General features: G+C 35.5%; 1 protein-coding gene across 1 annotated transcript in view; it reads right to left on the bottom strand.

The window, feature by feature from the left end:
• Positions 1-23,738, bottom strand: part of CNGB3 (cyclic nucleotide gated channel subunit beta 3) — a 60,881-nt gene that overhangs the window by 25,227 nt on the left and 11,916 nt on the right. The window contains exons 3-10 of the mRNA XM_040083728.1: positions 22,491-22,602; positions 8,167-8,317; positions 7,002-7,020; positions 6,528-6,665; positions 5,765-5,977; positions 3,881-3,927; positions 1,749-1,835; positions 32-96 (exon numbers count right to left, since the gene is read on the bottom strand). Coding sequence (XP_039939662.1) covers positions 32-96; positions 1,749-1,835; positions 3,881-3,927; positions 5,765-5,977; positions 6,528-6,665; positions 7,002-7,020; positions 8,167-8,317; positions 22,491-22,602 — 832 coding nt within the window. The remainder of the gene's footprint in view (positions 1-31; positions 97-1,748; positions 1,836-3,880; positions 3,928-5,764; positions 5,978-6,527; positions 6,666-7,001; positions 7,021-8,166; positions 8,318-22,490; positions 22,603-23,738) is intronic.

Raw genomic sequence — 23,738 nt, 5'->3', positions numbered from 1 at the left:
TGCGTGCTATTTGAGTTTTATCAGCACATACCTGTAGATGTATGCTTTTTCCATAATAGCTTCCAAACGATCATTAAACTCAAAGAACGTGTTATGCTGAATGGAAAACAAATGAAAGTAATCCAATCACTATTTTTCAGTACACTATTTTTTTTTTTTTTTTTTTTTAATAACAGTACTGGCATCAATTCACATACAGATTTTGAAAATGGATTTTTCAGTAATCAAACTTTCTGTAAATACTGCTTCTGTCCAGGATAGGGTTAATTTTTGCAGTAGCTTGGAGGGGCATGGCTAGGACTCCATGACCACCTCAGGTCATTGCTGGGAGTGGGATAAAGGGGCTGTCTCCTCCAGGGAAGAAAGGTGTTCCATCCTGTGAGAAAATCTAGCAGAGGGAGCTGTCTAGTATTGTTTTTTACTGGGGAGATTTTCCATGTGAATAATTTCTCCTCTTGTACCCTCTGTCACTAGCAACATTGTTGTTAGTGTTCATTTTCTTGTCTCATTGTTGTTTCCAGTAAATTATTCTTATCTCAACCTGTGATCATTGCCTTTTGTGCCTCCAGTTGAAGGCGGAGAGGGACTGGCATACAGTTTTAGTGGGAGTACCAAATTGGAGAGTACTATTCCTAAACTATGAAAAGCATTTAACAAAAAGTGAACTGAAATGCAAAGATAAATTTGAGTCAAGCGTTTTTTCTGGGTGTTGAGTGTCCTGTTAATCTGATTACAGAAATAACCTTGCTGTTTTGGTCAGTGTACTGCTGGTGAACAACTTCTACCTCAAATCTATATAATTGCTTGGGCAAAATGATCACAAAGAATTACATGAATTTTTTTCTTTTCCTGAAATTCCAGTAATTCTTCAGTAAGCGATCATATGTATCAACAGCCACATACTAGAGGATACTCTGTGGTATCATGGGCAGCCGTATCAAATTCTTCCTGTTTAGTATTTGTGCTTGATCTTTAGTGATTGCATGTAGCTTTTTTCTTTGTTTCTGTTCAATACACTGCTGGTTGCCTAATACAAGGTACTATTTAACTTTTCATTCTTTCATATTATTTTGGTTTCTCATTTAAGGAATATTGAAGTTTTATTGAATACCAAAGTGAAGAACGCCTTCATTTTATTGTCAGAGTTCTTGTGTTCCCCCTCAGCTTTAAATGAAAACCAATTCTTTGTCAACATGTTTGTGTGCAGAGAAATGCATTTAGCCACAGACTGGCCTGGTAGGTACTGTGTTCCAATCCCTTCTCAGACATTTCATTACACAGCTCCAAGTGTCTTTGACCTTGATAACAAAAAGAGGTTTGTGCTTGATGTGTATTCTGTGTATAGTTTTAGTCCTTAAAATTTTCTCCTCTGCTTTTAAACACTGACATAAGCAACAGAAGTGGAAAGTACATTGGCATTATTAGTGATTTTTTTTTTAAGCTTTGAAAACTAAGCAGGTAATTTGTGATTAATCTAATTTAAGTAATGTGAAAACCCTAGCTTTAAAAAAAATATATTTTTTGAAATTAGGAAATAATAAAGTCAGAAGGAAAATAAGAAAATAAGGGCTTCATTTGGCTAGACTTTGATTTGTATTTTTTGTTTCTTTGTTAGTTATGTTGTAACTTAGCCTGAAGATATTTTACAGTTTCCAAATTTCATAATCCTAAATGTTATTAAAAAATTTCTGTTGCATTGCAAAAACATCTAGGCATGGTTAGCCATCCATCACTAACACAGATCTTACCTTTAGCATCCTGTTTGCTCGAAGCGCTGGATTAAATCCAAAGAAGAAGTATAAAATGTCAAATGGAAACACTGATAGCAAATCAAGCTGTTGAAGAGCAGAGAGGTCAATTTAAAATTTATAGTAATCATAATGTATTTATTTGCTGTCAAAAACCTTCTTAGACTGAATCATGACTGCAATAATATTTGAAGAGTCAGCATGCTAAGCATGTAGCTTCCTAAGAACTGGCAGGTAATATTACCTCCTTGAAAACACCAACATCTTGGCTCTGCCCTGCTTTTGAGTCCCCTGTGCCTGAGATTTTAATCTATTTTGTGTGGATTATTAACAGTATCTCATATATTTGATTATTAATATAGTCTGTTTTTTCAGTTGCAGTTCTGACCAGGCTAAAATGTTTGGCAAGTGGCTGGTGAGTGCAGGTGTGGAGGCCACTACACAAGCACTTCTTAAAAGTCCTTTGCCTTTTAAAATAAGGCTGCCTAAAGCAATTTGAGGGAGCACAATGAATTAGATTTCTTGCTTGCAACTTGCAGAAGGCATGTGTTCCAAACAACAGATTCATCATAGGATGATAAATTTGGCTGGGTTTTTGTTTGGTTGTTTGGTTGGTATGGTGGTTTTTTTTTTTAATAGATTTTTTTCTTCCATCATATTTGTATGCTGCTTCTTCCTGCTAAGATTTTCAATATCTCCCTGCAGTCCATCAACTATATGATTACTTTTCTTATCTGCATGCTTTATTCTTTCCTGAGCTAGAGAAGGAAGCTGTGGCAAATTTATCTTTTCCTTTTAAAAGATCCTCGGATACCTTGCTTTGTTGCTGTTATTGATTGGGAGTAAGAGAGGGACGTGGAACTCCGGGCTTCATCTCACTGTAATCAGAAATGCCTTTGCTCTGAGGGGTGTAAATCGTGTTGGCAGTAACCAGCCTGCAGCACTGACCTTTCATTCCATGCAAGCAAGAAGCAGTTAATACCTGAACAGTGTACAGTGTGCAAAACAAAACAAACAAAAAGACCCCAACCAACTAACCACCACCACCACCACACAAAAAAAAAAAAAAAAAAAAAAAAGGCAAAACAAACAAACAAAAAACCGAAAAATCAACGACAACAACAACAAAAGATTGAGAGAAACAGCATCTTATCATGTCTCTCTCTCCCACTGTCAGACACATCTAAGAGGAGGGAAAATTTAGTCAGAAGTGAATTAATATCAGTAACTGCTAAATAGTACTTAATCATATGACAGATTCCCACATTATATCTATATCTTGCATGTGCTGAGAACACTCAACTCTCATTAGTTTCTCCAGAAATCAAGAGTCCTAAATATACAGCAAGTGTGAACTTAAAATAAAATCATACAAATCCACTTTGGTCTCTTGCTGTAAGTTTCACTCTGTTGAACACATTTGACTGCACAGTGTACAACCCACACTTTTAGATAGCTTAATATCAAGTATTTAAGTAATGATACCACAGCCACTGAGAAAAAATAACTCTGAACAAGGCAGGTGCAAAAGTAGAGAAGAGTAGAGGGCAATGCCTGTGATGTGTGCTTAGTGTCACAGAGCTGTATGTTCATCAGGAATTCAATAAACTACCTAACTTTCATTGGCAAAATAACCCCAGCATCTAGGAGCAACTTTAATAATTTTCCTAAATTGCATCAAAATCAAATCCATCAAAAATCTTAGTTTGAATTTTTGACTGCTCCTGTGAATGATGAACTGTTCAGTACAATGAGATACTTCAAAAGAGTTCTCAGAATAGAGTTCTCTCTCTTCAGGGGTTTTAATTTTTTTTAACGAATCTCTGGCAAATTGTGCTCTTGTCTTTAGTGTGTCCTGGGATGACCTCACAAAACCTAACCAAATTCTATTTTATTAATTTATTATAATTCCAAAATAATACTTAGAATTGCATTTAAAAATATTCTCTCTTCCAGTTAAAGACTGTTTATGAAGATGACAGTCTTCAGCCGGTAAGCACCAATATGCCATTGAGCCAAAGCTTTCTGGTGATATTCTTAAACTAACAGTGATTTTCAGTGGATGAAAAAAATCCTGTGAAATCCTACAGCTAGAACTTCATATTGATTTCAGTAACGCAGGATCTACTTACCCGAAACTTCACAGTGCTGCGGTAGAACTTCTCTGTTTCCGCTCTGTCTGACTACAGGGATAATGAAAGGAGAAAAAGGCATAGTCAAAATCAAAATGTCAAGGATGAGCCTCTGCTACTCCACAGTATAGTAGAGGTGATGACAGTTGAATTAATGATGGTTGAAAAGTGTGAATGGAAAAATATCTGTAGATATTTCTGAGAAGTAGTACTGTTATTAGTCTAGTTTACATTAGACCAGATTTTACTAGAACTACTTGAAAAAATGAGAGTTCGGGTTTGTCTGATTTTTTCCAATCTGGATGTTGGTCTAGAAAAATACATTACATTTTTTCCACAAAAACTTCCTCTCAAGACATCTGTACCACTTCATGCAGAACCCAACCCCCTTCAATTTCATGGCAAAAAAATGCATTTATCTGCAGTGATTCCAAGAAAAAATTCAGAGTGTTTCTAAAGATGATGTACAAAATTAGCTCTCTGAATGCCAACATTAATGCTAGCATTACTAGCATTACAATAATCAACACTGCATTCATTAGTAATGATTAGGTTTTTATTTTTAAATTGTTCTTCATGGGAACTGATGCTAATATAATAAGAAAGGGAAATCACAAGTATATAAAAATGTATCTATTATTATACTTTCTGTATTTATATCAGGAAACTTTTAAAATAGCTCTAAGTTCTTAATTATATTTCCATTCCAACTTTCACTATTATCAGTTTAAACATTAAACTAAATGCAGGAGATCAGGCAGAAGATGGTTTCTGTGCACTAAAATCTGTGAATTGTAGAAACAGCTTCAAGGGAAATACAAGCTGAACTTCCTATGTTTGAGTTTTAACTTTGTTCATAAAAATTGAGTTTTGTGGGATTTATGCAAGATCCAGTTACTGAAAGTCTTGGTGTGGAAAAATACATTCCACTGCACTGCATTTAAAACTTATTGAAATGATGTTTGCACAGGTTGGTCTGTAAAGGTATCAGTAATATCGTGTATGTACAATGTATAAAATTTTTTGTAAAAGCACTGAACTAAAGCTAGTTTCAAATTAGATTTCAAGATACATAATTTTGAATTTTCTGTCTGTTGAGCACAGTAATATCATGCTGAAGTTATCAAAAGTTTCTTTCCTTTTTATGAATTAAGTATCTTCTTTTATAAGATGTCAAAGAATCAAAAGCAGGGAAGACATTAAAGAAGAGTTAATGTTCTAGATATCCTTTAGTGGGTTAAGGGCAAGCCTTCAGATACTTGTTTAAAATTTTATTTTGCATTTTTCTATAAGAAGATAACACAAAGAGTTTACCAAGAATCAAAACTGAACTTACTTATTTCCCCAAAAGAGATTATCTCAAATGAATTATTTTCAAAATATCCTAAAATTACAGGGATTTGCTCTGATTTTGGAAAAAAATAAAATCACCATCTCATAGTCTGTTACAAAGCACACATATCCTGTCCAACCCGAGCAGAATATGCCTTCATCTTCAACACAGTCCTCAACTGTGATTCTGGTACAAGGCAAATAGGTGAAAGTTTCACACAAACATACAAACTGATACCTATATGCACAAGAACATGTGATCACCGATTCCAGTAAGGGATCTGTTTAGAGAGCTCTGCCTGTTTCAGCTGCTCTTATCTGTTACTTTAAAATCTGTTTTTTTTCAATTTTTAAGAATTCAGATAATGGATATGTTTCTTCCTACACAGGATAATGGAACGTCAGTGTAGAATGGAACATCAGTGATGAAAAATATATGTATCCTTTGATAAATAAAAAAAGTTTCATAGATTTGACACAGTGATAAAAAGGAAGTGTCAGATTGGATGAATTTCTATAACACACTGCCCATGGAAGTTCCACTTCCAATACTTACTATTATATCTCCTCCTTTGACAAACCGCACTCGGGGCTGGAAAATTGTTAAGTCGCACAGGTAGCAGATATCACACACTGCATCAATGGCAAGCCAATACATTATGTTACTGGGGGTTTGATATGGGAACACGTAGCGCAGGGGAATAAACCAACAGTTCCAGTTGTAGGCGATCGTCACAAGCATGAGCCATGCCACATAACGGCGATCTGAAAGAAAAAACATTGAATGTAGAGGTGTGAGCTTGGAGCCTGTTGTCATTTTTTTAGATGCATTCATTCTGCTGCAGTCTCTGGGAATGCTTCAGCTCAGACAAACCTAGCATTCTCCCTTTTGCAACTGGATTCTGCTAAAGGGATATGGCTTGGAAATACGAGTCACACAAGGAATTCCTAAAATTGAGAGCATATAGAGTTCAATGTATCTGAAGAAACTTATATGATCATTTTGCATCCTGTTCATGCATTTTATAAGTGACAAAAGCATTATTTGGCACTAATGAATGGTACAAATTCCAGATCAAGAAACAGAAGACTTGGGTTCTAATTCTGGTCAATTTGTGTTACACCTTTTGTGCATACCATCTTAACAACTGATGTCACTTTTCCCTGTTCGGAATAAATGTTGTTTAGGACAGGACCACTGTGTCCCTGGGAGTTGTGTAGGAATGTGTATCTAATGGTGGCTCACAGGTACCATGCAACACTAGGCCACTTCAATATGACTTTACCCCATTCTATTACAAAACCTTAAATTTACCTGTGTATGAGTCAATGGTATCTGGTAGCTTTATATATTCCAAGTATTTTTTCAGTGGAGGTTTTTTGAATTTACAGCACAGCATATCACAGTAATGATCCTCCTCTGGTTTTACTTCTGCCTCCTCTTTCTTTTCTTCTTTTTTTTCATCCTTTTTTTCATCTTTTTTTTCATCTTTTGGTGGGGGTGGAGCCTTCTTTGGTGCTAGACACATAGATTACCGAAAACATTGTCATTTAAATAATGGCTCAATTAATACACCCTGTTTTACACGATGAACAAAAGCTTCATCATGTAAAAATATCTTTCAAAACACTGGTCAGTGACTAAATTCGTTATATTAAATACATAGAAGAACACTTGAAGAATAATAAAATCACCACTGGTATAAACGTGCATCTGCCATCATGAACAAGGCACTAATGTTACTGAGTGCAATATCAATATTGCTGAATTTCCCTGGACAATACCTACTTTTACTTCTTTTATAAGACTGACAAGAAAATTGTTAATTCATAATTTAACACTCATTAATGCAACTGAGCACTTCTCTTTACATGACTGTTGCAAAGAATGAATGCAGTGAGGATGGAGATAAGAAAAGTCACCTGTGCCACGGGCTGATATCTCCCCTCTCCTGAGACCTGATATGCAAGATTCAGCAGGTGAAACTAGCGGGGAGCCTATGGTTTTTTACATTTCTAGGCTTATAAAAGTCTTGTAGCACTAATTTGAAGCCACTTCTTCCATCTTTGAGATGGATAATGTTTGCACATGTGTCCTGTTAATTTTGATGGCTTTACCTCTGATTAGGATACACAGTCTTAGCAGTAAACTGACAAACTAAATCTATAATAAGCTAGGAAATAAATGTCCTAAGTTCTACAAAAAGAAAAAAATGAGGTAGATCAGCAAAGAAACAATTTTAAAAAAATAAATTCATTTATTAGTTGGTATAATTTATTATTCTTCAGGCACCATTTTTACAACTTTGTAAAAAACACATTCACAATTAACAGCTTCTAGAAAGTGCCAGAACATAAAACCAGCACACTCAATTTTTTGTGGAAAGGAAAAGAAAAATCAAACTTTCCTCTGAAGAGGAGAAAAATTGAGTTATGTTTCATATTTTGTCAAAAGTCAATTATTAATTAATGTCAGATGTTTTTTCTTTATTTAAAACATGGACTTAAGGTCTTCAGTGTGTCCAGATTTCTGTCAAGGCTAAAATTTTATTTACTGTATTTCCAGAGATCTCATATCAAAGTGACTAACATTCACTTATAAGATATATATGTTTCTTCATATGTTTCAGATTCATCTCAATCAATAAACATGTCTGGAAGCTATTTCAAAATACAGAAAACTTCTTGACTTGAATGATTCTATATACCACCTCTGTAAGGTTTTCCCCTAAATTTTTCATTGATATCATTCAAAGGGAGGTTGTACCTAAGGATTCTGGCTTACTGTAGAGAAATAGTGATAAATCGACTTCATAGGGCACAAAGGGAACCTTTCCAGTGGATAAATGCACTATACTTACAAAAAAAAAATCACAGTATTTTCTGTTACCACAAAATTATTTTCAGTTTTAAACAGAACAAATGCTCAGCTATTTCTAGAGGCACTTACAAACTGGAGGACTTGCTTCAGGTGAAGATATCACTGGGTCCTTCAGCTTTTCCTTATACACGTTTGCCCTTTCACGCAATTTTTTGACCATCTCGTGAAGCTGGGCATCAACATACTCGTTTGTTTGGACACCCGGACGTGTTGGCTTCTGTACGCTAATTGAAACAAAAGGGGAAAAAAGGCTTAACGTACTGGAAATCAATGGAAGGAAACAGTCGTAATTCTATTTCTGAGCTGAAGTCAAGCATTAACACTGGATCTTTACTGAACACAGTGCTTATTCATATCACTTAATTCATGCGAAGTGGAGACCTTAGTTACCTGGTCTTGCTTCCTGCTCATGTTATCAGCAGTCTGCATGTTATTTCAAGCAGAGAAGGTCAGTGTACCCTGTTTAGCCTACTGCACTACTGGCTTCCCACTGCTTGTTTTCACCAAGTTCTACAGTGGCTGTGAAAGGTCTACAGCTTACTTGTTGTATTCACTAACTTACAAGGCATCCTCTTCATGTGTATAAAAATGTGCTCGTTGTTATATGGCAATATCCTAGTGATGACAGAAAATGCAGGTGAAGGAGGAGGGACTTATGGTTACTTTACACTTTCTAATGTTGGGAAAAGTGATTTCATCTATGTTTTTAATGGTTTGTTATGACTAACATGAGGTAAAAAACAATTGCATCTCTTTTCAGTGGAAACAAAATACTGGTCTTCTTGCTGAGGTTTCTTCTTTTTCCCTAAGAGTTTGCTCAGGGTCATAGTAACACTAAACTGATATTCCAGCATTCACAGCATTTGTTCAAACCTGAGAACTATTGATTTTCAAACACCTGCAAACTCATACTCTGCACTTAAACAAATGCTTTCATTAGGTCTTATGCATGCTGTACAGTCAAACAGAAAATCTAGGTGAAAGTGATTCTTGATCAACTCTTCTGTGCTTATTCTTATTTGAAATTTCAGCCTTGATTACTTGCTACTGTCTGATTTTGCAGACTGGGGTTACTTTTGAGTGCAACTCAGCTGGCAGCTGGGCCATACATTTGGACTTCCTCCATGCAGAGACCACGATATGGGATTTTTTCTGTATTCTTGCCTCAACTCAGCTGATGTGATGCACCGTGTCAGAGATGGCTGGAAATCACTGTGACTGACATAGGGCAGCTCAAGATCTCCTTCCAGACAAGTCACAATTGCCACCCCTCTACTGAAATCCTGAAAGCTATGCCCAATATAGGGGCTACAGCAGGAAATAGTTCTTTCTTTCTGAACGGTTTTTAAACTCTGTCCCAAGTCCACAGGGATATGGCTACAGCAATAGTGGCAGACCAAAAGTGACATATGTTTGAAACGTCCTGATTTATGAGAAAATCTTCCCAAATGTGAGTAGGGGAGAAAGTGGTATGACAGTACCTTTGGTAGGGAAGAAATGAACACCACTGCAAAGTGATCTTTGAATAAACACCATGTCTCCTCAAGACCTAAATCTACTTTGAAATTTCTAACAGATGGAGCTGTAGCTAAAAAAGGCAAGTGTCAGAGTAGGATGTGTGTAACTTTTGGAGAAGGAATTTTCTGGAGACACAACACAGATCACAGTGCACAAGGAAGTGTAATTTAAGCATGTGAAAAGCCTTCAGCAATAAAACTATTGGATAAAGTGGAGATATGCTCTTAGAAGCGGCAGAAGAAGAAAAAATTGGAAATATATTCTTGTCAGTCATCAAATTTAAGTCTTGAATACTGTATTTCTTAAAACTCCTCAGACAGGAGATTAATCAAAACAGTTCTGATACATTTTGTAATCTCATCACAGTTCCTTTTGTGTCACATTTTCCCTTTGCTCAGGCCATCTGCAGTGTAATGACATCCTTTCTTGTTTTGAGATAACATCTCACAATTAGTTTTTTGCTTCTATGCAAAGAATTTTAAATAATTCTTAGTCTTGGCTATTTGCTGCATTTTCTCAGGTCATTAGCTATCACAGTTAGATACCACTTACCACAGGTGTCATGTCAAAGGCCCCTTCTATCTTCTTTCTAGGAATAAGCTACAAATTGCTTAAGATTTTCCTCTTATTTCACAGATTTTCCAACAAAAGTTAAAGTCTCCTCTATCACGAATTTGGTGGAATGCAGCACAAAGGAACCATGTTTCCATTTGGCACTGATTAGAATCTATGTAACTTAAAGTTATTTGCCCTGCAGTTGATGAGAAATTGATTTTCCTTGCCCTACTTCTCATTTAGCTTGCATTACCTCCTACTCCATTATTTTCTTGTAATGAAATGCTTACTTTAAATTTTCTTTGGTTAACACAGATGGAAGAGTTTGCATGTTGAACACTGGTAATTTGAGGATGTTTATTGTATATGTACTTTGGGGGGGGGGAGATGCACTTTAAATTGCCTGGGCTAATGAAGTCCATTTAAACTTCACTAAATCACTTTTATTTAAACTTGACTCCTTCTCTCACATCACATGGTGCTAGGATTTTTTTCTAAGCTGTTATTCTTTAAGAATGGTTTTTCTTTAAACAATTGATCTTTGACCTTTGTGCAGTATGTTACAACAGGCCTAGGTCTATATTACTTACTCTCCATGTAGTCTTTTACAGACTGGAAATGTGATTCCTTGTGCAAGTAATTTCATGTGGCCTAGGAAATGAAAATCAGGACAGTAACTCATGTACTAGGCACAAAGTCTTGTAACTACATCAAATAAATATCTTTTGTTTAACAGTAGCAACATATGTAACCTGAGAAGTTTAATAATGCAGTTTTCTGATATTTTTAATTTGTAGATTTTATTTTTGTAAGTTGTTTATTTAGTGATAAAATTGCAGTGCTTTTATTCTTCCCAAGCCACAAGACAAGATTTAGACACCTGTATCATGGTTAAATAATATCACCTTGAAATAGATTATGGAAATACTGTATTGAGTATACTAATGTATGCAACAGCTGTTAAGTACTGTTGCTTGAATGTTTTCTGTGTTAAGAGTTCAAGCAAACTGAGATAGAAAATGAAATAGTTATTTCAGAGAGTTGCCCTTTTCTAAGTTGCAGTCTAGGGTTTTAATTCCTCCCTGTTTCTGGCCATGAACACCAAATACCTGAGTTCAATTCCATGTTTTATCTACCAGGTGACTCCTGAGAAAATGTATTTCATGAATGTATGCTGCCTGGAAAATATCCATGACACTTTTTGCTGATTTCAATTATAACCCTGGTTTTTTTTGCAGCACTTAAGAAAATTTCTGCTAATTACATGGAAATAGAGTTCTTGGTCTTGCAATAGAGCTTTCAATGCTTTTATTGAGCTCTGATGTTGTGATTTATGATTGCATTTACAATCAGTGTCTTAAAAAAAAGGTCTGTTCTGAATAAATTATAGAGAATCTCTAATTCAGATAATCATTTTTCAGAAGGATATGATAATACACAAACCATGGTGGCACAGATGAGAAAGATTTCAGCAAGACAGAAAAATATAATTTCAGGCATCATTATATGTATTGATTCAAAAACATACCCTCAATTTTTGCTGAAAATCCCAGTGTGAATAATGCCATAGAAGCCCTGAGTTCCAATCAGTCATCCTAAATTACTAGGAAAACTAGTAATAGAAAAAAAATCCAACATGTTAGCCACTTTCTTGGTACAGCAAGAGATGTATTCCAAAAGCCTAGCTTTTGCTATTTTTATTATACTATCTTTATAATCCAAAGAAAGCTTCCCTGGGGAGAGGTTCAGAATGACTGAGATAAGTTTCTGCTCTGAATTGCCTGTGAAGGGAGACTATTGCTCTCCTTTATCTGCCCAGGATGCTTACAGGGTTTTAGGAGTGAGCTTTAATATTCTCCTTCATGATTTTGGTACAAAAATGTAGTAGTGTACTAATGATGTTTAATAGGACATTGGATTTGGAAGATTAAAAAGTAGGAATGATTCCTAGACAGGAAAATTTGAAATATTTAGTCCAAGTAATAGAAATGATGACAAGTCTAATGCCCCACACTGCAGACATGTATTTAGAATCAAATGGTAAGAATGTCTTAAATGCTGGCATCATCAGTTGCAGGTGACAAAAGAATAAATGTCCAAGTGTTTAGCCAAAGGGAAGTTGCCTATGAGTCATACATAATCTGGGTATGAAAAACATTGGTGCAAATGTAACTGTAGAATATGACATGTTGCCCAGGAAGTAAGCATTATTATAGGGATATAGGCCAATGTGAGAATTATTCTGGCCAGCTACAATACTCAAAAGGTGCATTCCTGTAGGAGATTCCAAAGAGTCTCTTAGAATGGCCAAGAAAACACTATTGGGAACACGACTTTGAAAAAGACAAAAAAAAAAAAAAAAAAAAAAAAATAGATTGAGAAATAATAAGATCATTGTCTGTAAGATCAAATTTTGGTGGAGAACCCTGGGAAAATAGGTATTTGAGCTGAGAAAAAGTATTGTGAGAAAAATAAATGTGAATAGAGGCACAGTGAATTATCATGAGTTAAATGTCTGAGGAAAGTTTTCAAGCCTTTAATGATCAGAATTCTAGGCAGCTTTTACTATGAGTAAGGAGCAGTGGAAACAAGTGTGATAGATTTAAAGTTTGTATTAGCTAAAATCATGAAGACTGTTGTAGGCTGTGATTCCCAAGAAAGCAAAAGAATGCATGCAGCATGACAGGAAATCCTTTTCAGCAAACTTGAAATATATAAAGGTTTGGGAAGTGGATAAGTGCCTTAACCTGTGTATTTATCACGGACTTCTTCCAAAAAATCTTCACAGCTCAAGTATTAAGAAAATAAGTTTCTAAGATATATTATCTTAAAGTCTTGGAACAAGCTGTTCGCACATTAGATTCCATAGACTTTAAAAAAACTCTTGATTAAATTTTAATTTTCCTTCACCGTCTTGAAACAAGTGTCTTCTGACCCATCATCTTTTCCTTTAATCACAGAATCACCAAACTTGGAAGATAACTTCAAGGTCATCTAGTCCAACTGTCAACCCAGAACTATCAAAATTACCCCTAAACCAAGTGCCACATCCAGATACTTGCCTGGGCAATTTATTCCAATGCTTTACCACCATTTCAGCGATTTTTTTTTCCTAATAGCTAATATGAACCACCTCTAGCAAGGGAAGGTGTCTGTTGAAGACCTATCTTTACTGATACAGAAGATTATGTTCTTTTCTATTTGCCGCATTTTTTAAATACTGGCATTATGCTTACTTTTCTTTGCAATAAAACAGAAAAAATCACATTTTTATTTAATTTCATTTTAGGATTGAGTTGTTCTTCACAATGCAATTTTATTTAAAACTGTTCCTTTGTTTTACTATAAATTTCATTACCTGTTTCATTAATTTAAACATAGTGATACCATGATATTTGGGTTGGTTTTGGTTTTATGTATGCATAAGCAAGAATGGGCCATAAGCATTTATGAGCTTCATGCAGGCAACATATTAAAAAAATATTTCCATTGGAATTAATGATTTTCATATAGTTCAGAATCTTTGTACAGAAATCATGTTTGTTTGGGCCCTAAGCAAGTGTTCTTGAAAAAAAATGCATAGATCCTCAATTTCCCAGATCTCATGTTGTGTTCATAAAGAAAAATGGATATGGAAGCAACAGTATTCAAGGAATGTACTATCTCTCAGACATTCACTGGTATTGAACTCAGAATAAACTTCTTGATGCAGTTCAGATTGAAATCTAATAATCTAGGCTGCAGAGATTCCTGCCTTTTAGCTTGATTATTTTTTCACAGCAGCTTCTTTGACAGTCCTCCTAGTTATTCAGTCACAACCATCTGTGAATTCTCTAATCATCTTTACAGTACTCTCTAAGGAGGAGTCTGTCTCAATGCTGAACACATGGAGCTCTCACTGATACTGGATTAAAATGTGAATAAGATTTTATTCTAATTAAAAATTCTGCAGTAGGAAATACAAATGTAGTAGAAAGAAAGTAGTGTGAATGTTGAAAGTATCAATTAGCTATGGAAAAATCACCTTCCCTTAAGGTAACTGGTGATATAAAGTTGTTTAATTGCACTATTTATTATGATGTGAATAATAAGGACAGAATAATTTCTAATACTAATTGCTTTAGAACAAAAGTATAATAGTCTAAGGAAGTAATTCTCATTTATTTCCTTGTCTGGTGCTATTGTGTCATTGGGGCTTTCTTATCTGTAAGTAATTAAATCTGTCTGGAGCATCTACCACTTATCAGGAATTTTTAACACTTTAACATTTAAATACAAATACATATCTTATTTACATAAGCCTTTAATTTATGGCTATGTAAAATAATTTAATCAGAGTATGATACAGTGCTGTACAGAGTTCATCACCACAGCACAAACCCTTCTTCCTATTTACTATCTTTCAGTTTCTCTTAATATGCAGGGAATTAAAAACTAAAATAAAAATGCCATAAAATTTCCCATTATGAATGTTTTCAAAGGTTGGAAAAAAGTCTCAAATTTGAAAGACTTAATTTCCAATAGATGCTTTAATTTATCATCTCTTTTCATGGAGTCCCTAAAATAATCATACAACCTTAAGGGTGTAGAGAAGTTTGAGATATCTGTCCTCACATCTCAAAGCAGGATGAGGTACACTGAAAGATTCTTATCTAACATTTTCTTAAATATGTCTAGTGGTGGCTATTGAATATTTTTCCTAAAGAATTTATTTCTGTGCTTCACTACCTGTATTTTACAATTTCTTTTCCCTCAATGTAAATCCTTTTTGGTACAATCTGTCCTATGCATTTTGAACATGGGATAAAATTTATGGTCCCTTCTCTTTTATCTCCCTTTTTGGCAATTTGTACATTTTCATATTCTCACTTTTTTTTTTTTTTTTTTTTTCCCCAAAAAGAGAATTATTTATTACAAAGGTAATAATTGTATGATGACTAAGAATGTCAGTTAATTCCATAATTTTCAGTGTGTACTCCCAAACTTCATGCCATAGGCCACTGTTGACTATGCTAATGGTCTAAAATTACCTTGGTGTGACCATCTTTGTTGCAAATCTGCCTTCATCAGGGTAAACTGTTTTACCTGTGTAGGAACTCACTACATGTACCTTGCCCAGAATCACAGAGAACCTTGGAGAGAAAGAACCTATTCCTGTAAGATATCTTACAATTACTGGTATTTAAGACCATCCTTTCCCCTTCTGCAAGACCCTGACACATTCCTTTCCAAATGCAGCACCAAAGTAGGTGTGTTCCCTGCAGACAGTGATCATCCCACTTCTTCTCCTGAGTATCATTTATCATTCAGGGTACTGAATGAAACTGGGCTTCCAGATGTGTTTCACTTCTCATCTGACCCTCATATCTCCACCTGTCACTGTTTCCTCTGTTCTTCTCTTGGGCTGTTCAACATGGGATGTTTTCATCCTAAATCACTAAGACTTGGAAAAAGCATAAATAGCTGGAGACAGGGTGTTTTAATAAGATCTGTTGGACAAGATTAAACATAGGCATGAATACTTACGCTTGTCATGAAGTAATATTACGTTTTCTTTTACTAAATGATAAGCATTATCTCTTAGATTTATGTGCCTCTTAGATTTATATGCCTCTTAGATTTATCAAGAAAGGCCCTGATATATTTGCAAATGTTTCGTACAAATGTAATTTAAATACAAACACAATTTAAATATAAATGTTTTCTATTACACATACTAGTGTATGCTCCTTGCTTTTTTGCTTTTTTTATACTCAAAATATAATAGCAGAGATAATATTTTGAATAAATTATAATTCCTCTCTTTTTAAAAAAAGGTTTCTTCTTACTTAGAAAAATATGAAGTGAATGGAGGATTTACACAAGATGCACAGAAATTGCTTTTAATCAAAGAAATCAATTGGTGGGAAATTGTGACAAACTATACTCTTACTTTGTTACATATTCAAAAAACCCCAATTTCTTCCATTGATACAGTTAGCAATAAATGCATATTAATATTATGAGTATATGATTTGAAATAATGCAAGGGTAAAAACCCAGCATTTCAGTCTGTATAATGGCATTCCTATCCTTTCCTTGTTTCATTTACTCTTCAATGAAAAACTTCTGAATCCACTACTTTTTAGTTTCAGGCTACCTACTTGATTGCCATGCAGAGTGAGTGAAATTAAATAGCAAGGGTAAATGCATCCTGCAGATCAGATAGAATTTAAAGGCTCTGGAAAAATACATCTCAGCAAAGATTATGGCAAGTTTATTCCATTTTGGTACAGACAGCACACCATAACCTTTCTATTTAATTTGCAGGTTCTCAATGTAGTAATTTTAGAAACTCAAGTCCAAGACGTAGAAGTGGCAGGCTTGGAAAAAAAAGGCCTAAGTAGAGGGAATATAAGTGCTAAGAAAAGTACTTTTATTTTTTAACACATTAATGTCTTTTCAGTCAGGCGTAATAAATATATTAGATGCATTATATCTGTTTACAATTTCAAGTACTGCAGTGATTAGCTGGAAGCAACTAAGGACATGTAGCTCCATAAAATGCATTTGTAACTATGTTTAAACTGGGATTTTTCGTAAGGCCCAGCATTGGACTTGTTTTGCTTCATCTAAATTTGATTGGAGTTTATTGCCAGAGTGTCATTTTCATACATCCCTGGTGTTCCTACAGTAATCAAGGATTTCTAGAGACATTGCAGAGGGCTGAGACTGGTCTATTCCACTAACGTGCTGAGATTTTGCACTTGTGATCAGACATAGTTTCTTTAAGGTGCATCTACTTGGTGAATTGATGTGTTGTAACTAGTGGATGGGAAGCGCTAATAAGCACAGTAATTTTCTTGTTCTAGGTTATTGAGGTAAATGAAGTGCATTACTCACAAAGAACATGCTACCAGCAGGAGTTCTCTTTATTAACCTGGCTATGCACCACATAGCAAATTGCCTCTTAATCTTCGTTTTGTTTCCTGTTCTTGCTATTAGCCAAATTAAAGAGGAAAAAAATCCTCTTTATAGAAGGACTGGTAGAGTCTATTAAGTAATAGGATGTGGCTATGAGAAAAGCAAACCACAAACATGAAGTTCAGTTTGCCTGAACCACCCATGGTCTTATGGAATTTTGCAGTCCTGGAGTTCATTTTTGTTGAAAGTGTTGCAAGCTGTGTTTCTGCATTTGAAGAAGCACAATCAGACGAGTACACTTTCTGGGTGGGAATGTTACTTTTCTAAAATAAATTTAACATTTTATTTAAATTTATCTAATGCATTTTATATTTTATTTTTATATTTTATTTGCAATAGCTAGATTCTGAAGGTGGAGTATCAGATATAATGTTCTTTTCCTCTCTAACCATAACTGAGAATATGTAAGAGTGCGAGATAAAGTCTAAAAGAATAGGAAGTCCCAGTTACCTACTGCAATTTTTTTTTTTTTTTCCTTTCTGTGGTCTTAAATATTTAGCCTCCAGATATGTATTATTATTTTATGCAGTATTTTGCACAGCGGGGTTCATGATCTTTGACTGGGGTTTCAGCATAATGCCTTAGTATAAATAGTACATTGTAATCTCTGGTAATCTGGGAAGATGAAATACTCTTACAAATTCAACCAGGTTTAAAGGCTTTTAAAAGACACAGAGAAGACGAGGTCATAGAATCTCTTTGTGCCCCTCCATGTTCTCAGATCTATACTCTCAGATGCTTTGTTTACCTTCTTCCATACTCTATCTTTTCCAGCAACTTCTTTGTTTCTTCTTGAAGCAACTTCTTTGTCTCATACCCTGAAGCTTTGTGCTAGTTTTCTTGTTAATAAGACGCCCTGTCTTCTATTAGAGTGCAAATGAGGTGCTGAGTGTTCTTCTGGTCCCTTATTTCTTGCTGTGAAGAGACAGGGTAGTCTTAGCCCACCCTTCCAGAAGATATTATTGCTCAGCAAATAGCTATTAATGAAAATTACCTGTTGCTCTGTTACCTTATCAATAAAGGCAAAGGGGAGAAAAAATATATTGGCAGACAGAGCCAATTTGTGTGCAATTCTATCCAAGCCATTAGGAAACAGATATTAATCAGTCACTAGGCCGTAATTCAGTGCTTGGTACATCATCCAGTCTTGTGGGTTTCCTCTAGTATTCAGGTGGCTGAGACCAGTCTTGTGTCTCTCTACTCTTTCTCCATCACTATGCATTGGAGTATTTAAAAAAAAGGGGATATGCTGAGAGAGAAAAGCAGGGCTTTTTTTTGTTGTTTGTTTGTTTGTTTTGTGGACAAACAATTTCTATGGGAATTTTAGGAGCAAATGCAATATTTGTCAAAATTGTCATTCACTTAGCAATCAAGAAGAAAAAAATGCTCTTTTAGAGGAAATTAAAAAATGTGCTGTTCCAAACAGTAAAATTGCCTTCCTTCCCTCTTCCTTACTCTATGTATCTGAGCCTGCATTTTAAAAAATTAAATGTCACAGTAACAGCAGATAAGGTGAAAACTTTTCTATTAACATTCCCATGAAAGTTGATGAGCTCTGGATGTATGTGATTTCTGAAAATATATATATCCATGAACCTTATTTCATTATGTATATTACTCAGAGTCAATGGGCATATGGATGATTTCTTGCAAATCAGGTGAATTTTGATTAAAATTTGACTCCTGAAAGACAATTAGCATACAAAAATAGCCTACATAAATTAATTGCCCTGGGACTCCCAACAGGACTTCCACCCACACTCTTTGCCCATGGGTCTTTCCTGTCCCCTTTACGTCAGGCCTTGCACGCTGCCTGAGCTATGTCTAGGTGTGTCTACCTCCAGTTCTGTCTCCGGTCCTGTCTCCTAGACAGACTTTGGACCTGTCTTGTAGCCTTGTCTCCAGCCCTGTCTCTGACCCCATCGTTTTTGCTCCTGACTGGACTCCCCAGATGGACTCTAAACTTGGTCCACCATTTTGCCTTGTTTATGGCACCTATTGCTAGGATCTTGCTCTGCTTGCTGTGTTCAGACTGTGAGGCTGAACCTTGTTGGTAAGGACACTGCTTGTACTGGGGTTGTCTTGGCTCCCATCTCCTCTCAGCAAGCCCATGCTGCAACCTGAAATATATCTGGGCAAAGGCTGAAAATTCCAGTTAAGAAAATTCTACCAGTGATTTTGCCAGTCTTGATTTCTGTAACAGTATCATATAACCATGGAATTATTTGATTTCCAATAGACTTTTAAAGATCATTTAGTCTATCCTATCTGCTTTGAACAGGGACATTGTCCACTAGATCAGAGCCATGTCCAACCTGACCTTGAATAACTTCCAACAATGGGGCATCCACAGCTTCTCTGACAAGCATTCTCTGACATGTCTCTCTGGATGGCATCCATTCCCTCCAGTGTGTAGGCTGCACCACACAGTTTGGTGTTGTCCAAGGGACAGCACTTGTTACTAATCTCTATTTGAGCAGCTCCAAATATCGATTAAACAGTGACAGAGAAAACTCCTGGACAATGGGACTCTAATTTGACTATTCTGACTGTCCTAACAGTCCTTGATATGGCTTTGACAAAAAAAACCCCCTAGCACTTTCCCAAATAACTCCCAGGTATGGAAATACCTAGAAATTAGCAATGACCAAACTCTTTAGGCGGCATTTTGTTTTGTTCTGGTTGGCTTAATTGCTAGACAGTGGTTTGAGCATATTTCATTTACTTCTACTTTTGTATATCGCATGTATCTGCTTGACTCAAAATCTCAGCTTTTGTCAACATGATAAAGGCAGTTGATTTCCCTAAAAATATTTGAGTGAGCAAATTTGAACACACAGACTCAAGAAGGCAGTAACCGTGATCAGGAATGATCTAAATAGACTTCCATGAACCTTAAGAAGTAATGAAATAAATTCTCTCAAATGCACAATTTAAAAATCCTTCTCCCTTCAGCTCTGACAGTCATACAACAGATCTTCTTGGCTTAAGTTTCATGCCAGTGCAATGACACCAGTGCCATGACTTCCAGACTCTACTGCAGAATTTAGTGGGTATCTCTTTTGACAGTAGAATCTACCAAATATTTATTGTATTTTTAGAAGCTGTTGCTCAAATTAGACTGACTAGATATATCTGGGTAGACACGTGATGCTGAGTCAGAACACCTCCGAGAAAGCAATGTTCAATGTAAATATTTTATATTTCCTCTTAACAGAGAGATTTTGTTTCTACAAATAAGAAACATACCCTTTTGTTTCATAAGCACATAGCAATTTTGTTAACCATGGTTACAAGATTTACCAGTGGAAGTGTAAGCATTGAATAACATATTGTATGATGATAAAAGGAGATTCTTATCTAAGTTTTCATTTTTGACTAACTGATTCACATTGAAGTGACGGAGTTATTTACAACTTTTCCATTCTTTCTAGTCAGAGTTATTTTTAATTGTATCTATTATTTTATAGAGTCATGTGCAGTAGCATTTTGTTTGTTTAACTCCAGATACAAAGTTTGTCTTAGAAAAGGGGACAAAATAAGTAATCATCTCTATAAATTAACTCCATGTCAGAGAAAGAGTTTTCCTTTGTTTCATTAGGGTAATGAAAACAATGGAAGACAAAGACAAGCAGGAGGAGTTTCTACCCTGTTTTGTATTGAGTGTATCTGTTTTCTCCACTCAAAGTGATCTCAAAAGGCAGAAACTTCATGATGCATAGCAAAAGGCCACGTGAGAGTAAAGATGTGGAGCTGACTGACTAGATAACAGATTTGCATAAAAGGATCTGGAGGTCCTGGTGGACAGCAAATTGAACACAATTGAACACAATTCCTTTCAACCCACAGCGTGTCCTTGCAGCAATGAAGGCTAACTACACACACTGATTTAGAAAGAGCACTAGATATACAGAGCAAGAGTATGAGAGGCAAGAGAAACAAGTTAAAGCAAAGGAAAATTTATTCCATTTAATTTTCAAAATAAGAGCGGTCAAAGGGTGGACCAGATTGACCAGAAAAACTACGGAAGCTCCACTCTTGATGAAATAGATACACAATTATACTGAAAAACCTTTGCGTGCCTTGATCTAAGCTGGGAGTTGGGTCTAACCTCAATATATTTTCAGCAGGAGTTTGGACCTCATTTTTTGTGGAGGCACCTTCCAACCCCTGCTATTCTATAAAGACCTTTATTTTCCACTTACACAGACAGTGGCACCAAGTGCACACTCAGCAAGTTTGCAGATGATACCAAGCTGGATGATGTCATCTGCAGGCCTAAAGGAGAGCCAAAAATGTGATCAGCAGTCTGAGGCACCTCTCCTATGAGAAAGGCTGAAAGAGTTGAGGTTTTTCAGCCTAGGGAAAAGAAGGCTTCAGGGAGAACTTACTGGTAACCTTTTAGTAATTAAATCAGGCCTGTAAGAAAGATGTGGTCAAGCATTTTAGCAGGGGTTGTGACATGACAAGGTTTAATGGTTTTAAAGTTAGAGAGGGCAGATTTAATTAGATATAAGGAAGAAATTTTTTACAATGTGAGTGGTGGAACACTGGCACCTGTTACACAGAGAGGTGGTGGATACTCCATCCCTGGAAACATTCAAGGTCAACTGGGATGGGACTTTGAGTAACCTGATCTGTCTGGGACTTTGAGTATAGCTGTCCCTGCTCATTGCAGAGGGGGTGGTTGAACTTGATGACCTTTAAAGGTCCCTTCCAAACCAAAGAATTCTATGGTTCTATGAATCTATGAATCTCTGCTTCTGAAATGACTGCAGACTATTTCAAGCTTATTTTTTCTAGACATCATATTTATTTCTATTTTCACAAAACAGTCACTGCAGCTTTTTACAAAGGTTGAATGACCCTAGATTTTCCCCTGAAGGAGACTACTGCTTCATTTATTTGTCTCTTCTCAGGCAGAGATAGTACTAATCTTCTTATTGTGAAGGCTAATGCTGATTTAATGGTATAACTCAAAAAAAAAAAAAAAAAAAAGTGCAGGGTAAGAAGTTTCAAGTCAGAATGATGTAATACATTCTAGGTTCAGGGCAGCATTCTGAGAATTTCTTCTTTGCTAAGAAATAGCAATAATAAGCAGCAGTAATGCTAAAATTACCATATAACTGTGTTGAGCAAATCCTTTTCCTCGTTCCTACAATTTAGGATGACGTACAAAAAAAAAAACAATCAAAAGCACATAATAAATTAAGGCCTCATATATATGCTATCTTGAAATTGAAATACAGCTCTTCAGATCCTTACAGGAGGGACTTTTAAAGAACTGATATACAGCACACAGAAATGTTAAGTCAGGATGTCAGGTAGAATCTTCACATTTTTTAAATTGAATTTACTCACTTAGCATCTTCTTTCACATCTTTGAGATCATGCTCTTCCTGTTGAGTAGTCTTAGCTGGTTCAGTTGAATTTTCAGGTTTTGAAGGCTCAGGTGCTTTTTCTGATTCTTTATCTAGAAAAAAGATTTTAATTCTTGAAAATGAATTTTTAAATAATCATAATAATACTTTCAAAGGAATCACAGTCCATCTAAAATTATTTCTTCAGTAAATAAGCACTAAAAGATGCACCTTCTGGGACCTGACCTTTGAACAATATCCTACATAAATCTGTTTCAGTACCAACTGTACACAGCATGTTTATGATAAGTACACCTTCTAGAATACATAATTTACTTGTGAGTTTTAAGTAGATTCATCAGTAGACAGTACTGTTTATTGCTGAGTAAATTATGATTGAAATATATAATTAAGGATATATGTTGCACTTTATCTAGTCTATTTCTTAATTTCTGGTAGTAGTAACTTTTTCGGTCATCTAAGTACGAGGTCTTTAGAGTTTGAAGCAAATGGCATAGTGTCTTGCCCTTTAAGTGGCCTTAAGTGATGCTTTATTAAAATTAGTCCTGTATGGTTTTTTTAAAACTTTCGTGTTGAAAAATAATTTGATAGTTCTCATTAGTTTGACATTTTGCATAGTAGAGGAACAAGCTCAGCCTTCACAAACACTTTAAGTAATATGATGATAGAGGAAAAACTTGGCAGCAAAACATGACAACAAATAAATCAGGAGCCTGTTGCATGTGCTGTATGTTGAGACAGCTCAAAAAAAATCTGACTTTGAATATCTAAAGATGGATAGTATAAAATTACTTTTCTGATAGTTAAACTCCATATTTAGAGAGTTATTCCTTTAAAAGGTGTAAAAAATTCCAGCACTTGTTACAGTTTCTACTCCCTTTTGAATTTGTGGTTTGTAGTATTCCAGTTCTACCTGCCTTGACTCCACAATCCAAAAAGCCAAGTACTTAATCAAGAGTGACAGCAAAGCTAATCTCAACGTATCTGTAATCGCCTCACTTTGGGAATTTTCTTTGTTATAGCAGTTACTCCTAACTAGCATAGGATACAATCTGATATGAACAACTAGAGCAGGGAAATGGTGCTGAAAGCATGGCACTGAATATATATCTGGCAGACAAATTTCAAATGAGATGTATTTTAATCCACTGAAATTAGGACAATCAGCAGTTTGAGTAAAGTAGTTTGACTCATGGAGTTATTCTTCTAGTTTGTTTTTATTCTAGAG

Source organism: Hirundo rustica, chromosome 1, assembly GCF_015227805.2.
Source record: "Hirundo rustica isolate bHirRus1 chromosome 1, bHirRus1.pri.v3, whole genome shotgun sequence".
In the NCBI taxonomy this organism is placed as follows: domain Eukaryota; kingdom Metazoa; phylum Chordata; class Aves; order Passeriformes; family Hirundinidae; genus Hirundo; species Hirundo rustica.
The sequence above is the reverse complement of the archived record's forward strand: the minus strand, read 5'-3'. Positions and strand labels throughout refer to the sequence as shown.